We start from the raw sequence: 18,112 nt of genomic DNA, 5'->3' as shown, positions 1-18,112 counted from the left end.
TCCAATGCGGGTTGGTGGAATAAACATGTGGCAGAATTTCAGTGAAATTAGACACATGCAGGTTTCCTCACGATGATTTCCTTTTTTGAAATAAAATAATGTAAGTAAAATATTTTCTATCGTTACGGAACATGATTCATTAAGGGAACATCGACTCAATTTAGGGTTCCGTGTTCAAACAGTCTACCCTTATTTCAACTTTTATGGCATCAGAGCACGTTAAATTCCGAATGTTGATCGAACCGACATCGTTTCATCATATATCGTATCATCGATCTCTCGTTTCGCCTGACGATGATTAATTTCAGTGCCATAAACGTTTTTGGACGAATGTTGTAATATTATAAGTTCTTGTAAATTCAAGACTGCATATTATATTCGGTACTTAAAGTTTAAGATTAAAGAGAAACATTATTTGAATTCTATATAACGTTTTTTTAGCCACTGTTTATAATCCAACCACTCAATTATCTTTACGCGTAGTTTGATTGTTTTTTTATCTATATTGTTTACAGGAAAAAGATTTAAGTAGTAATTTTAGTTTTGTACGTGGTACTATTTTAATAATGTAAAATACTGTAGTTTTTACTATATATTCTGCCGAAAAGAATATTTAATTTCAGGCCACTATGTTACCCAAGGGTTAATTATAAATAAAAAGCTCTGGCCAATAAACTTCCTTTATTTTTTTGCAAAAAATCACTTTGAGTCAACAAAGAATCAATCGTTGCTTTTAATTAAATACAAATCAACAGACACACTTACGCAGTAATCATTATAGTAGATAGAGATTGTTCATATCAATTACCACTTTTTAATACTGCTTAAAGCATTTTGCATTACATAGTCAAATGTCTCTTTTGTTATGTAGCTACGTGTGAAATATCACGTGTACGTGTGTTTTTTAAGTAATATTCTAGGATTTTTATTTGTTTATTTGTTTTACGTGTGTAATGTATCGAGCGACATCGTTAAATTCAGTTAAAGGGCCCTCGTCACCTATATTTAGCTCGGCGATATCTAGGCCGGCGGAAGGTATCTCGTGGGATGTCGACTAAGCGAGATTTCTTCGTCGATTCTCACTTGTTATTTGAGAAAAACAAGGCAGTAAAATTTATAAACATTGTTACTGTAACAAAAACTACACATCCCTTAATAATATTAACAACCACAAATAGACTAGCATTCTTGCAATATAGTTCACCTAATAACCAATGGGCTAACCACAGGAATCCCCTGTGCTTGTAATTACATTGGCTCTTCTTTCGAATAAGAACATAAAGAATCAAAGCATTGATGCTTGGGAGCTTGCCAACCATAGCTTAGCCTAGCACAATTGAGGTTACCGTTATACAAGTGATTAGTGTAATGAACTGGTCATTATGGTATTATATTACCTAAGCTTTATGACTTAATAAACATGTTTTTGATTTACACAACCTTCCATTTTTTTTTACTATTAATAGGCCAGCGTTTGACCGTTGACTTGCCTGATGTTAAGCATCGATACGTTCTAAGATGTAGCACGCTTGCCTATAAAAATGTTCTCTTGAAGCATACGATTAAACTATATTACCATAGGACTTGCGTTTTTATCGAACCCGTGTGAAATAAAATATTTTTTAATAAATAAAAGGACTTCGTCAATCAATATTTCCGATTATTATATGATGCTCTGCGCGGTTTCACCAGCGTTGAATATTCTGCTCCGCCCCCGTGGATTATAGCGTGTTATTATGTATTAACCTTTCTCTATATATCGAGTATATAATGCAAAAGTTTTTTTTCAAATTGATTGGGTTGATCAGATTAGCGCGTTTATACAGACATACTTCATAACAAGTTTTATGGGTTTATTATTAATAATTATATACTGAGTGGGTTTAGCTGCAAAAGCGTAACATATAGTCAAATAAATAATATAATTATTTTAAAAGTTTTATGCAAATGAAAAGTTACCGATTACACTTGAAATTAGAAATATAGATCGCTTGTTTGGGTGACGCTGGTTGGTTTTGAAATATACTAAACCTACTGACTACATAGTAGACTACATAGTCAGTAGGTTTAGTATATCTATAAATTGATATGCGTATAAATTTATAGCATGTTTAGTGACGTTAAAATATATTTTAATTAACATACAAGTTCGTGGGATAAATCGTTTCCCAATTAACTCGATTCTTAATTAAAAATTTCGCAATGCCCTCTGAAGTTTTTACTCTACTAGAAGCAGCATTATTTAACCAAAGACCAAAGAACTTAAGTAATAACTATAGAAACTAACTTCAATTGCTATAATAATACTAAACGTTAATTACATTACGGGTAAAACATCTTTTTAGTCCACTTTATTACTCCTACACTAAAGTTTAAATAATATTAGAAAAAACTGAAACTCACTTTAAAAATAACAGGAAACGTAAATAAGTTAAAATATATTTGTTATTCTTTGTAAAATATTATAAGTATAAGGTCCTCTGGTCAAGTTTCTGGTTGTGGCGGTCAATCACAAAAACTAGCAAATTTTGGCAACTGATATATTATAGAAGACTAGGGAGTGCGAGTAATACGGGTGCTTTTTCTATTCATTCAATCACGTAGCCCGTTGGGATGGAAATCCGACATACTGGAAAGAGATCAGGCGCAGGACCGTTACGCGCGTTAAGGAGGCACGGGAATGTAAAACTGCAAATTCCGGGATGTCACTGAGAATTTGTAAAAAGAAAATCTCGATAGCATATTTATTGTTCCGAACTGGAATTAGAACGATGACAACCAACGAGACAAATGTGTACTATATTATCGATATTTATAAAAACAGGATAACTCATATTTAAAGTAGAAACTTTACTTTTGTTTTAAATATGAGTTAATCTTTTTTTTTTTGTTGCTATTTTAAATTTCAGTTATTGTTTTTTTTAGTTATTTAATTTAAAGCTATTGCTATAGTTATTTTAAATATAATTTTACCCGAAAATCAACGTAGCACTTTTTAACGTAATTGTTTTTATAGAACGGACCAATTTTATGTGTATTTCTAAACACACTACTAACCTGACCTAAAATATTATAAACTATCAAAATTTTATACGTCCTTCCAATTTTACGGTGACGTATTACCCCCCATTAGATTACCCCAGTGAAATAATAATAAAAATAGATCGTGTAGTGCTTCCGCTAATGTTTTGTAGTAGGTACTTACATTATGTATTAACGTATTGTTTTTTTTTCATACGTTGTATGTTTTTAATAGTATGTCGATAGTTCGTTAGTAATAATCACCAGGTCGACGGAGCGTAACAAAGGGCAAGGGTGAAGTAGGGTTTTGGCAAATGCTGCGACAATATGTTATGTAATAACAAATGTTGCTATGATATTAATAATCGCACGGCTTTATATAGACTTTTGCGTAATGTCTTTATATAAAATGGACATTTTATCTCGATATGTATTAGTTAGAGGAAAGAGAAAGTTAAAGCAACGAGAAATCTTACTCGAAAGTTAACGGTCTCTAATGGAAGCGTGGTCTGAAAATAGAACAAAAACATTTAAAATAATTCTTCAAAGAAATATTATATAAGCTAATTTAAATATATCGTAACTCGTTAAGTAGCAAAAGGCACTTTTATTTTCGTTTCATGTATAAATGAATTTTTAAACAATATACGAATTTAAATATTAAAATAATTTATATTATCCAAAAACACTTCGTTATTCTTACTCGCAGCACAAATTTACGGTATATGTATGAAAATTTTCTTGGAACATTTATACCTTCTACGAACACCGACATAATATTATATAAAACCTTTTTGTGTCGGTCCATCCTCGTTTTAAGGCTGTGTAAGTGCACACACACACACACATATCTCATGTGCTTAGTTTAAGATGATACTTTTTCCTTAAATATTTCATTTGAGTCTTCTGGTATTTCCATACTTAATTTGTTTTATATAAAATATTCACGATTATATGAGTGATAAGTCATTTTGTTAGTAAAAAATTTATGTTTAGATATTATGTTACAATAAAACAATGGAGCTGTCTAGACATACGATATAATTATTATATTAAGTGTTAAGGAATATTGTCAAATTAATATTTAAAAAGTGTTTCTGTTTTGATATTTTCCAAACAAATACTACAATTTTGCAACTGCAAATACCAATGGTGTTTAATTAAATAGTCATTAAATAAAATTTCAAATTCAAAAATGCGCCTTTCAGTTAAAAAAATAATAATTTAATAATAAACGGTAATTATAGTAACATATAAGTGTTTTACGTAATAGAAAACATACAAAATTTAAGTCGGTACATGAATATAAAATTATTTTGGTTACGCTTAGACACTCTTAGCTCAGCCAATTCACGCAAAGCTCTTCAAGTTGATTTACCTTAAATATCGTTAATATAAAAAAAATAACTGTCATATTATAATATAGCCCTTGTCATAAATTCAGTCCTAAAATTTAGATTATGATGCAATGCTGTCTGGCAATAAAAAACAACGTAAGTAAATTTATAGAAACGATACAACAAAGATACGGACATCACATCTCTATAGAATTATAATTAAAAGAGTTATGTCTATTAATAGATGTTTCTTGGTTAAAATTAAGAATGTATAAATTTCAGTTGTGCGGTTGAGGCGAGCTCAGCACGATGGGTAAGCTGCTATCGAAGATCTTCGGCAACAAGGAGATGAGGATATTGATGCTGGGCCTCGACGCTGCGGGAAAGACTAGTATCCTTTGACAAATCTACGATATTTTTTGTAATGCTTAAACCAATTGACTCTACTTCTATCATCATATTATTTCAATTACTTTTAATTTTTATTATTAGACTTTGGACATCATTCATAGCATCATTGTGTCATCAATTATGAGCTATGACTGTGTTTTTTTATTTGTGTTTGTAAATTTCACATCTTGCTGTGATTATTGTGGTGCGATTCCAATGAAATACTTTACAATTTCTGTGTTAGCGACTTGACAATTCTTCGGAAATTACATAACACTCAGTAATCACCAACTTAATCACTTGTTACCAACGCATGTTTTTTTTTTGATAAAAATATATTGCGTATTTATGATTTAATAGACAATTATATCATAAATAGTATATTTATTTATAGCGTAGAAAGATGTTTCTGCCTTTTGAGTTTATAAGATGCCTGAGGCATCGTTCTCGTCGTCCATGAATATAGAGATATTTATGGACTTTTTGCTTGCTTTAAAATATTTTCTTTGCTTGTGTTCAAAGTTATTATATATTTACTTTGATATTAAATTAAACTCATCCTCTGATTTTCTTGTTCAACAATAGAGACATATTAACTAAAAATGTTTTTTCTTTTGTATATTTTAAATGGTAACGGCTATAACAAGGTTTTCAGACATGTTTCATAAGTCGCGTTCAACATTCGGCGACTATATAAAAAGCGAAATTCATATCAATCTCTCGCCTAATTTAAGAACCATAGATGATATCGACTATAAGCCATTTTTTTGATACCATAAGACCTAAGATTTCTTTGTAATTAGATTAAATTATACTAAAAACATATTGAGATCAAATGCAAAAAAGCACAAGATTCACAACAACTATATTCGTTATAAATTCTTCGCCAAGTGAAGGTGGTAATAAGGTAAACCATAGGTATGTAGGATGATATTCTGCTATTAGCTGGTAGTGTCTCGTCCCATATGTGGCACATACGTAATGTTACTACTAATGTAATAACCGTACCAAATAAAGTTCCTTAACAAGATGTTTCAGCTATTTTATATAAATTAAAATTAGGTCAGTCAGTCACAACGATACCTACAGTCGGTTTCAACGTAGAAACTGTCACGTATAAAAATGTCAAATTCAACGTTTGGGACGTGGGGGGGCAGGACAAAATACGACCGCTCTGGAGGCATTACTACACAGGTAACATTATGACAATATACTATTAATGTAACTGTAAAATAAGTAATATATAAAAATATTTTTTTTTTGTATAATTTATGATGAATCTTGTCTGGTTTTTAAAAAATACGTAAATTATATACGTAAGATAATTCGATACATATCTGACAAAAATTCTTGGATTTAATTATTTCCTGGATCTCGTGTAGACTAGTGTAGTTAACTAGTTGCAATCCATGCCATTTATTTTGAAAAGTTTTTTATTTTTTATTTTCTTAAGATGATTAATTATTTTTTTTCACTTCGTGTTAGACTGTAATATGTGTAAATGTTTGTATATAAACTATAACCTCTTTCAAACGAAGATAAAGATAAACAAACCTTAGATTTACATGTTCAATGTGATTTGCTAAAAGTTCTGATTTATTATGCCATACAAACAGTTCTTGTTTAATATATCTTTATTTACAAAATAATACTATTCTACTTAACAACATTACCGTAACAGCTTGTGAATGTCCCACTGCTGGGCTAAAGGCCTCCTTTCCCCTTTTTGAGGAGAAGGTTTGGAGCTTATTCCACCACGCTGCTCCAATGCGGGTTGGTGGAATACACATGTGGCAGAATTTCAATGAAAATAGACATATGCAGGTTTCCTTACGATGTTTTCCTTCACCGTAAAGCACGAGATGAATTATAATCACAAATTAAGCACATGAAAATTCAGTGGTGCTCGCCCGGGTTGGAACCCACGATCATCGGTTAAGATTCACGTGTTCTTACCACTGGTTAGTTTTACACTAAATTTTCCGGTACTCAAATTGCCAATATTTGTAAAATAAAAATTATTTGTTTATGGAAATCCATAAAGTATAAATATCATAGATTTTTCAAGATATCGACCAATGATATCGCGATAAAGAAATTACAAAATTGTTTATTAAAGTTTACTCCACTTGTGTTTGGAATATAGCATATTGTCAACTCTAGTTTAATTTACGTTATTTATCAAATAATACTCGACATGGAGTCGGCGACGTGATTTCGATAAAACTTAATCAAGCAAACATTTTTTTTATATTATAGGTAGACGGATGAGCGTAAGGGCCACCTGATGGTAAGTGGTCACCAACTTCCATAGACATGGCATTGTAAGAAATGTTAACCATTGCTTACGCCGCCTTAAGATGTTATGTCCCTTGTGCCTGTAATTACACTGGCTCACTTACCCTTCAAACCGGAACACAATAGTACCAAGTACTGCTGTTTTGCGGTAGAATATCTGACGAGTGGGTGGTACCTATCCAGACGAGCGTGCACATAGCCCTACCACCATTTATATTCCACCATTTACATATTCGATGAAAAACGTACAAAAACGCGTTTGCACGTTGAATACATATGACAGTTGTTTTGACTGCTGTTGATATAACGCTACACAACGCTACACGTTACTTTAACAATGTAATATAAATAACCTGCATTGTTTAAATTTTAACCAAACTTAAGTTAATATAAACATTTTATTCACCTAACCTTAGCTTAATATATATTGGTATGTTTATTTGAAATTGATAAACTTCGAGAGCATTTGATCGATTACCGTGAAGTTGGACACATACAATTACACATATTTTTTTCTTCAACGATTCGAATATTTTGGAAAATATATGATTTTTTTAAAGTGTATCTGTCACGCTCTTGCTTACATTACGGATTACCATTTGTAACCAAAACCTGCTCGGTAGGCTCAGAATGCAATTTGAACTAATTACATGCATAATTCTACTACTTACTATAAGCTTGTTTTTTTTTTAAAGCCAACCTTGTAATGTTACCATTTAAGAATCTTGATTAATCAGTTTTCAAAAGTCTTACCATATTAAAATATACGTATCTAAAATGTTAATATAAATTCGGAACAAAATAGTGCTTAAGCTGAAGTTTTGCTAACTCTTTTTTGATTGTAGGCAACATCAATATGAAATTAGCATTAAGTTAATTTAAGTGTAAGTTTATTTAAAAGTTATTATTATATATAATTTGTTTTGTATTTATTTTTTCAGGCACTCAGGGTCTGATATTTGTAGTCGACTGCGCGGATCGAGATCGCATTGACGAGGCGCGGCAGGAGTTGCACCGGATCATCAACGATAGAGAGATGCGCGACGCTATTATACTCATTTTTGCCAATAAGCAAGACTTGCCTGATGGTATGTTTAAACTATCTACACTATTTAAATTTTTTTTAATTTTTAACGGTAAGGCAGAAGTATTCCTTTCGTCCGCCACTTAAGTAAGTTCACTTTCACACTCGTTCCTTAAATTGGAACACAGCAATACAAACTAAATATTATTGATGTGTTGTGATAAAATAACTAATAAAAACCAATTTGATATTTTTATTCAAAAATTTAATTCATTTAAAAGAGGTTGCCAGATCAGCAAATGGGTCTCTTCAAAGTAAGTGCCACTACCGCTACCAATGATATAGACACTGAAAGAAACATTAACCCGTTCTTTAAAAAGTCAATGCACCACCAATCTTGGTGGTTACTAAAATTAAGTGTTGACACTCTTTCTTCCAGTAATATCGCTGGCTCAATAACATTTCAAACCTGACAAACATGCTAGCGATTGCTGTTTGAAGGTAGAATAATTAGCTGAGTTATTGAGAGTCAAAGCAAAAACAACCTCCAAGTAGATGTTGTACCTAATCAGATGGAATACACATCTGCACAAAAACTATTTATCATGGCTACCGCTTTTATATAACAATTCTTAAAAAAAAACCGCTTATAATAATTTTTTTTTATGTACAAACACGCTCCAAATGAATATTTTTCGTTGTTTTAATTTCTATATTAAAGTTTATTCAATAATCGTGATATTTTCAGCAATGAAACCGCATGAAATCCAAGAGAAGCTCGGTCTGACTAGAATCCGCGATCGCAACTGGTACGTGCAGCCGTCGTGCGCGACGTCCGGCGACGGCCTGTACGAGGGGCTCACGTGGCTCACCACCAACCACAAGTTATGAGCTGCGGAGTAGGCGGCCGTAAGCCGCCTCCAGCACGCACGGTGAGATGCTTAAATCACCCGTGTTTTTGTTCTATCCATTTTTTTTAATTCATCTCGTAATCGGTTGTTAAAAAAAAATAAATATGTATCGGTTGAGCCGAGTGGTTAAAAAAGCTTCTAAACCATCACTTTATAGGAAAAAGGTCTTATATCTAGCAGTGGGATATTTTCGAACTTTTCATTTTTTAAAGTATTAGAATTAAGGATTGAAAATTCAAAATTTTTTTACAATATTTAAAAATTTACCACATAGTCGCAGGCACTCTTTGTAAGATTAACATTTGTGATTGAAATTTATACATTATATGTGTCAATTAATTGACATTAATACATTATATGTGTTTGTGGTAAATAATAGATGCTAGTATTGAAAGCGTTGATAGGTTATGTGTTACATGCAAAATCTCTTCGCTAATATGGCAGGACTAAAATACTTGCTTATATTTTTTGTTATTTTATTAATGTGTTGTTTTATATACATACATTTTGTACATTTTTCATTTGTCTTATCATAATAATTTTCGGAATATTTTTGTAGTAATTTTAAATATCTCATTATTAATTTCAGGTGAGGATTTCGATGCCATTTATAATAAGTAAGCTGCGTCCGTGCTTGTCGGATCTAGAAATTTCCACGTGAACCAGTGTCGATCGATTGGACTTAACGCGAGTGGTGCACAGACTGTCTAGTAGTGAAGCGACTATGGACTAATCAACTTTAGTTAGTCATACAAGTGAAACTAATTGTCACACAAATGATAAATCAATTATTCCATTATTTAAATGAAAATTAGAGCTTTGTTGTATCGAAATATTTGATTATTATTTTTTTATGTTATTTAAAAGGAAATGATTACGTAGAGTAAATGATTTTTTTTTAATTAATATTATATTATTATAATTTAAATGTGTACCTCCAATTTTTTTTGTATGATAGTAAGATAGTTTCGAAGCTAATACATTGTAGTAATTGATTAAGAGTCGGCGATCGAAGTATGTTATTATACGAGTATTTATAAAGCAATAATGGAAGCACGCCTGCGTTTATATAGACGATTATTGTACAGTAGCTTATGGAAATTGGTACGCAGTTCATAAACAGTAGATGATGACTCGAGATAGACTGAAAGTTTTGGCACTCTAGTTTAAATATATAAAGAAAATTTAAAGTTAAAATTAATTATTTAAAAAGACATTGCTGTATAGTTAGGTTGTTAAAAAAATGCATTCTTTTAGATTTATTTCTTATGATTGATATTCCTTTTTGCTATTCACAATCTTAGTGCTTACGTTAATTTAACGAAATTTTCTAATAAAACAACAATTTCCTCTAAAATAAAAATACTAAAAGAAAAGATTAAAATGTAAAAGTTACGTTTTTTTTTTTATATTAATAACGTTTTTTTTTTTCATCATCAATCAAAAAAAAAACAAACATCAATTATAAAATGTCAAGGTGTTGCCATTTACGGGCCTTCTTATATAATCTAATATAATTTTTACTAGCTACACAATTTTCTGTCAACAGTTCTAAAATGTTGGGTCTAAGTCACAAATGTAAGAAGAAACAAATTTCTAATACAAGGAGTATTATTGATTTGTAGTTGCAGTTTTTAGATTGTATTAATTGTATATGGATGAGCCATTACTTAAAGATTTCATCATAATTGGAATACACCCTTCATATATATATAATTGAATATATACAACGCTTTGATAAAATGCTTCAACGAAAAGCATATTTCAATCAAAATCAATGAAATATCATAAAATGTTATTTTGATTAGATAATGATTATATCATGACATTGTTTAATGTTTTTCAATCGTTGATGTTGCTTTGATAATAACGTTTTTCATGAATTGGTTTGAGTTCGCTGGTAGGCTTGTGTTTCAGCTTTTGGTGTTTTTAATTCTAGGGACCATCTTGGTTTATGAATGTTTTGTGAAGAATTGTAAAGAGGATTGCGTGCTATCAAATAGAAATGATCAAAAATTATATATTATATTATTAGATAAAAGTAAAGCGAAATTATTGTTATCAAAATAATTATAGAATGTACAATTTTAAAGTAAATATTATTAAATTTGAAGCTTTGTCAATTAATCGCCATTATTTATTGGGTTCATTCGTTTATTGATACTGCTTTGGCTGGCTCTTAAAATTAAATCTTAAAAAACCAGTTGCTTTATTGAATCAATTGTTTAAGGAATATTTTTAAATAAAATTTTTAAGTCGAATTAAACCGTTGTGCTTTATCACCCTTAAAGTGAAGTGAGAAGTAAGAATATTGAATAATAATATTGTAGGTATGCATTTGTGCCAACTACATCTTATAAACTACTAAAAGTATGATTTACAATCCTCTTTATATTTCTTGAACGCGTTGTATTCACGCACACAGACAAGTATTTTCCCACCTAAAATTTTTCGACTATAAACAATAATTCCAAGGCAGTGTTACTTTCTATCTTTATATTAGAAGCAGTTTAAGATTGAAACGTGTATATGACAGGAGTGAGAACTTTTTGTTTTTAACAATGTTTTTAAAAAAAAGAAAATAACAGTACCCAAAGAGGCTTCACTCCAAACATATTGCACAACCATTTGTCCTTAATGTACTTTATTTAAATAAAAATATTTCATTTTGTATAGTTGCTTTAAATCTATTGAATGATGTTAAAGGTGATATCAGTACGCTTGTGTTAAAATAAATGGTTTCTTCATATATAGATTTCAGTATACTGTAAACGCGAAGTCATACATTTAAACAATTACGGTAAAATTTTGTCTTTTTCGTGAAGAGATTCTTACGAGATTTAATCTTAGTGTATCCGGGCTGTTTAGGTGTGGCAACTAAATTTCGCGTTTTCGTTTTTGTTATCTGTTCTCACCAAGGTCACTGTAGGGCTACGGTTGCCAACCGTGTAGCTAGTTTATAATACTTTGAAAGATTCTCTAGTGTCATAGAAGATTGTCAAGTTCAACGAATATTATATTCTAACGTTGACAATAACGTGTGCCTCCTTAAACAAACGAATCACGAGTATGTTAACCGTAGCGGTAACACGGTCAAAATGCGTGTATAAATAAGTTCACAATAACAAAAGGTATTCGCCAGTTAGTACAATCGTTTCCTGGTCTATGAATTGAAGAACACCCTTTAGTATTTGTGTTATTGCAGCGAGTTGAGTGCAAAATCAAACCCTGAATACAACTGTGTGTAGCCGGACCTTATAGTGAGCAGATGCTCTTCTTTACATTTATTGTTTCATTTTGTTCGACATTTGTATAATTTATATAACATTGTTGTACTGGAGAGACCATTAAATAAATTATTACTTTAAGATCTATTATTTTGTACTTTAGTATTTGTTACAGTTTCTTATTTTTGTACGTCGATATTTTATGTTATGCCTTCAAAGAAATTAGTTTTAATGTAACTACATATGTTTAAAATTCCTTTCTATATATTTTTTGTATAAAAACAACGATTAGTGTCTGGTTGTTTATTATAAACTGATCTGCTATAAGTTCATTATCAGTGATTACTTTATAAGGTTTATTTTTTAAAATAATATTATATGCCTTTTATAAGGTACTTCCATTGAGTAGAAGTTATTGTAAACAAGATTTGTAAAATCTAAAAGCTTTTATACCTTAAATCCTATTTCGAAATAGTTAAGAAAATGTAACGGAACGACTCGGGCTTAATTTTTAGTTTGAAATTCACAACCCTATGAAATTATTTGGATGTGTTTAATTTTTAGTTTAATTAAAGTGCAATTGTGGAGCACAATTATGTGAAATGTGGTATCGATTATTTTCTATCGTTTCCAATGGTATCGCTTGGTTGTAAATTATCTCGAAAGGAATGTATGGTTGAGTTACAGTCTGCTGTATAATATTGTAGAGAAGTTATTCAATATAAATTCACACTTATAATGCGAGTTTTTTTTAAATATTTCTTATTGTATTCCTTTTTATAGTTCAAACAGTGATCAATATTTAGTTTTACTTATTAAGTTCGTCTTTTTTGTCTTTTACGTCTTCTTGAATAGACAATTGCTTGATTTTTAATGAAACTTTTATTTTATTCACTCAACAAAATTGTGACAAAATTCTGTAATTAAGTTGTCAAAAATACATTGTTACGCGCGACGTCGGGGCGAGCCGTAAGCGATATGAAGATCTGAGTAAGGTTTTCGTACAGTGATGACATGTAGGCGTACCGGATGGCGTGGGGAGAACGTGCAAGATGTCTGCTTGTCATGTATTTAAAAATTGTTGTATCTTCTTCTAATTAAAAGCATTGCGACATGGTACGATATTGTATTAAAATAAGTGATTATTTGCTCAAAACAGTAATTGACTGTAACAATATAAAATGTATAAATGTTGGTAACTTTATAAATTATAATTGTTGTAAATACGGACATTGCCACCTTTTTAGTGAAAACGTCATAATTAAACTTATAAAAACAACAATACAACTTACTTACCCATCTTCACAGAATTTTCTTTTTATCTGTGAACGCGGTGACCTCAACAACTACTTATATGAAAAACGGTTTTTCATACGGTCTTCGCAAATGGATGGAGTGGTTCATAATGAAGGTTAACGTATAATTCATTAAGGTTTAGTGTAAATTGGCTGAAATATCATGATTGTTGAAAATATCGGAAAAATCATTCCAACTGAAGGCGTTAAACAGTCGAAACAGAGTTATATAAACCCTTGTCCTACCTATGCGAAACCGGGATGGGTAGCTTAGTTAAATATTACACTTTACTGGTGGTAGAGCTTTGTTCAAGCTCGTCTGGGTAGGTAGATGAGTGGGTGGACTCATCAGACATTCTACCGAAAAACAGCAGTACTTGGTATTGTTGTGTTCCGGTTTAAAGGGCGAGTGAGCCAGTGTAATTACAGGCACAAGGGACATAACATCTTAGTTCCCAAGGTTGATGGCGCATTGGTGATGTAAGCTATGGTTGACATTTCTTACAATGCCAATGTCTATGGGCGTTGGTGACCACTTACCATCAGGTGGCCCATATGCTCGTCCGCCTTGCTACTCTATAAAAAATATAAAATATGAAAAAAAAATATATTTATATATTTTATCTTATTCCAATAGAAGCGTTTAGTAACTCTGTGATGAGTTAAATGTAAATACTAATATGTTTCGATTACATAATTTGTATGTACTTATTCGAAATAATATTAACAAAACAAACATTTGCATTGATATTTATATTTATGTTTAAAACCGTTACAAATTATGCAAATTACAGTATGCTATGAATGCAGTTGACAAGCTTAGTATTGATATTTTTTAATCAAAGATATCATTTATTATCCAAAATAGATACATAATTAGTTTCCTTAATTCCTTCTTACACGTCTGTTTAAGCTTTGTCAACTTACAGCGGGTTTTATTGAATCCTTTGAACATTAGCTTACATTTTGTAAATGTTAATATTAGCAACTTTTTAAATAATAATAGCCTATTGTCGTTTATAATCTATTGTTGAGTGTTCATTTGTATGTTTTTTTTTCTGAACCGCTGTGAGAAGATCCTGCATTGACGTCATCGCAGCGAGGTGGTAGTATAATTTGTAGTTCTTCATAGAGTGGAATTTCGTCCTCGGGTATGGGATCAACTAAAATGGGTGTTATGCAGTCATCGTTTGTCGATGTATTGCTGTAAATTGTATTTGAATTTAAAACATTTAGTTAATATATGGTACCACGTTGATCACTAGTTTAGGCCCCTGCCAGATGGGGGCCTCGAAATGTTAAAATAATAAGAGGAAAAATAGTTTTGCAGGGCAAGGAATAATAATGAATAAACAAAACAATATACATTCTACTGTTTATTAGGCTCGTTTCATATTTTTCGTCGTTCGTTCCGTTTTGTCCTCAAACGCGAAATGAATTTGACTTATACTGTTGAATGATGTATTATTAAATTGTATAACTGGTGATGTAACTTACTCCAGTTGATCACCAGCCTTGGCTCCAGCTAGGACGGAGGTATACAGTCTCGCACGCGCTCCATGGAGTCTCATACCAGCCGGTACATCATCCGCGCATGATCTTGTCTCTGGTATTGGATGTAGATTACCTCCTGTAGTAAGCAATACTATTATTCTCAGAAATCTCTCTATGCAACTAGGAATTATTGTAACGGTATCCGGCATAGACACTACTCATAATTAAAAATTACTAAATTGTCTATGGTTTCATTTTTTATATGTAAAAGAAGGCGAACGGACCTGTGGGTAGGTACAACTAGCTGGTGAATGGGAATCATCGCTCATTCACATTGGCGCTGTAAGAAACATCAACCATTCAACACATCGTCAATGCACCACAATCCTTGGGGATTGAGCCCTGGAACCTGGGATCTACGGCCTTATATTTAGCCACTAGATCAACGAGACAGCAATGTTTCCAACTAAACACCCTTTTTTAATTATAATTAAATATTTTACCTTCTTCTAAATTGGTTTTATCTCGAACTTTTCTTGATCGATCATCTTCATCGGGAGGTAATACCATGAAAGGTTCTTTTGAGGTATCTGAAAAGAATAACTAATAAGTAATATAATCTTGCTTATACACATGGCTTCCTTCGTGGTTACAATTTAATTCGTTTTCATTTAATTTTGTTATGCAAACTTGTCATGTCGTATTTCTTAAGCAAATTACTGATGATTATTTATGTTTAATAATTAAATAAAATTTTCGCTTATAATGAACCGAGAATACGTTTAGTGTTTACGCACACACTTGTGCACTATAGCTGTTAATCCTGCTCGTAATATGTGTTGAAAATGGCAGTTGTGACCTTTATCGCTTAGCCCATGATAATAAGTACTAATTGTATTGGTGACTTTTCTATTCTGCATTGCAAACGGTATAAATGGCGCTTGCAGAAGAACCAATGTATAATACAAACTTTGCGCTTTGAAACATCCAGAATATTTCAACTTTGCTTTAATTTATTCGTTTTTTATTATATCGTAACGTCTCTTGATACATTATTTAATTTCTTACCTCTCTTCTTGCTACGCGTTGGGATATCCGCGTAGCCGCGAAACAATGACTCGAGTTCATCCGGTGTCATACGTCGGAGATACGGTACACGCTTTAGGTCGGGCCGGTGAAGTGATCGGAATGAGTTTCTGTGCTGTATAATGTACATAGGTCATATATATATATACATATATACTAAATCATAATCAAAGACAGTGTTTTGTTTGATACTAAATAATAAATCCAAAGTAATATCGCGAATGTGAAGTTGTTTTTTACGTTTTCACGTCTTAAATACTCATTCGAAGTTCATAAAATTTTGCATATACCTTGTCGGTAATACAGAGAATGACATAGGGTAACTAACCATCCCCTCAGACGTGGGCGAAGCTGTGGGCGAAAACTAGTACAAAATAAAATATAGAAAAAAATACTGACCAGATAGATTTGATAAAGTACGTACCTCACTGTTTTAGTCACCAATTTTATTGATTTTTTGTTTATAATAGAATAAGAATGAAGTGATATCATGTTGTCACAATACCTTAACAAGCCCCGGGAGCACTTGCATCCTTTCGCACGCACAAGACATACTCAAACATTGGACCACGCCGTCATGTTTAACTGAAATAGCTGATAGACCAGTACGAACCAAATCTTCGTTAATCTAAAGAGATATTTCAAACGTAAAACTTATTATTATATATTTGTATCTTAAATAATCGTTTAAAAGTACTGCTAAGGAATTGACTAAATAGTTTTTGTTATATGTTATTACCTTTATGTAAAATATAAATACACAAAGGCACCTAATTTACATAAAATAAAGGTTCTTAACTTTTCTTTATCGCTATAATGTACAAAGATGTAAAGAAAATAACATCTGGATTTCTTATAAAATCACGCCTTCGATTTCGGGTCCAATGTAAAAGTGTTTTTGTTCGTTGCCTGAAATCGCTTATCGTTAGTGGAGCCGGAAGATTAAATTCAGAACGCGTCAGTTTCCATTTATTCTCTGTTTGACAGGAAAGGCGGATTCAAAAGCTCCGCGGGTTTATTTTTTTAGAACGTTGATATTAATAGAGGCAAAGAACGATAAGAAAATGGGTTGGAATTGTAAGTTGCTTTAGTCGTAGCTTATTTGATTTTTGTGGAATAAATCCTACATTTGAAAATAAATTCTGCTTTAAAATACACAAGTACGTTCATTATTAGACACAAGTATTACGTGTTGTTACCAGTTAAATAATAATTTATATAAACACCCTTCTGTATTTTTCTTTTCTCTATCCAAAGTAAATATTTCGATTTTCTTTCTCTCCCTTTCTTACCCAGCCAACAGGTTCTCCTACTACTAAGTACATAAAAATAAAAGAATACAATGATTGCTAATTCTATCCATCAGACTAATTTAACCAACCCATAGGAGTAAAAATAATTAACTGTTTACAATTATTGACCTTATGTGATGTTGTGAACGAATATTTTTTTTATATTTTTACCTGCAACTCTTTTCCCTCACAACACGGCACAAGCTGCGGCATCACGGGTACCTCATCTTTTATCTTTTGTGCGCTATTTAAATCTATCTGCATATTATCCCCGCTCGCAACTGGATTCATCACAAAGATAGATGTATTTGACGACCGCTTTTCCTTCACTTCGATATTATGTGAGGACGTATCTTTCAAGGATGTATTCATGTTGCCAATATCTTTAACGGTCAAAATAGACGTCTGTTCGTGTAATAGTTGCATTGTGGTTGGTTCTATTTATATTTCTTAGGTTAAATTTTTTTTTTGAGTGTTACGATTTTTTACATGTTCACTGAAATTTTAACACTGACGTGACGTTTCCATTTTTGAAATTAGTATTTTTTATCAGGATATATCGTACATTTTATAGAAACTCATTTAATGAATAAAATAAAATAACATTAAAATAAGTCTAGAATTTTTTTTCTTTTGGTATAAATTGTTTTATTTTAATAAAATTTGGCAAGACAAGATTACCTAAAAGCGTATAAGGTATAAGCGTACAGAAATCTAATGAGTCGTACTTTATGTAC

The 18,112-nt window shown here is 31.5% G+C and overlaps 2 protein-coding genes across 2 annotated transcripts in view; one reads left to right on the top strand and one right to left on the bottom strand.

Annotated features, from left to right (window-relative positions):
- The window catches only part of LOC126772690 (ADP-ribosylation factor 6), a 35,462-nt gene extending 22,515 nt beyond the window's left edge, over positions 1-12,947 (top strand). The window contains exons 3-7 of the mRNA XM_050493152.1: positions 4,641-4,749; positions 5,787-5,942; positions 7,988-8,134; positions 8,819-9,002; positions 9,571-12,947. Of these exons, the coding sequence (XP_050349109.1) occupies positions 4,668-4,749; positions 5,787-5,942; positions 7,988-8,134; positions 8,819-8,961 (528 nt within the window). The 5' untranslated portion in view covers positions 4,641-4,667 and the 3' untranslated portion in view covers positions 8,962-9,002; positions 9,571-12,947. The remainder of the gene's footprint in view (positions 1-4,640; positions 4,750-5,786; positions 5,943-7,987; positions 8,135-8,818; positions 9,003-9,570) is intronic.
- A 1,302-nt stretch (positions 12,948-14,249) lies between these two features.
- LOC126772652 (uncharacterized) lies at positions 14,250-17,871 on the bottom strand. The gene is made up of 6 exons (XM_050493060.1): positions 17,547-17,871; positions 16,589-16,711; positions 16,066-16,198; positions 15,501-15,587; positions 15,001-15,133; positions 14,250-14,707 (listed from the first exon to the last, which is right to left on the bottom strand). Exons 1-6 carry the CDS (start codon positions 17,799-17,801, stop codon positions 14,542-14,544), a joined length of 897 nt encoding a protein of 298 aa, XP_050349017.1. The 5' UTR covers positions 17,802-17,871; the 3' UTR covers positions 14,250-14,541.
- Positions 17,872-18,112: the final 241 nt, after the last annotated feature.

The sequence above is a fragment of the Nymphalis io genome, chromosome 1 (assembly GCF_905147045.1).
Source record: "Nymphalis io chromosome 1, ilAglIoxx1.1, whole genome shotgun sequence".
NCBI lineage: Eukaryota > Metazoa > Arthropoda > Insecta > Lepidoptera > Nymphalidae > Nymphalis > Nymphalis io.
Note: the sequence above shows the minus strand (reverse complement) of the source record. Positions and strands in the feature narration are given on the sequence as shown.

Excerpts from the sequence above, each read along its gene's own strand:
- LOC126772652 (XM_050493060.1), bottom strand. The coding sequence starts at position 17,801 with ATGCAACTATTACACGAACAGACGTCTATTTTGACCGTTAAAGATATT. Across the intron at positions 16,199-16,588 it reads TGCTCCCGGGGCTTGTTAAG|CACAGAAACTCATTCCGATC; the intron begins GTATTGTGACAA and ends TACATTATACAG. Across the intron at positions 14,708-15,000 it reads AAGGCTGGTGATCAACTGGA|CAATACATCGACAAACGATG; the intron begins GTAAGTTACATC and ends TACAATTTACAG.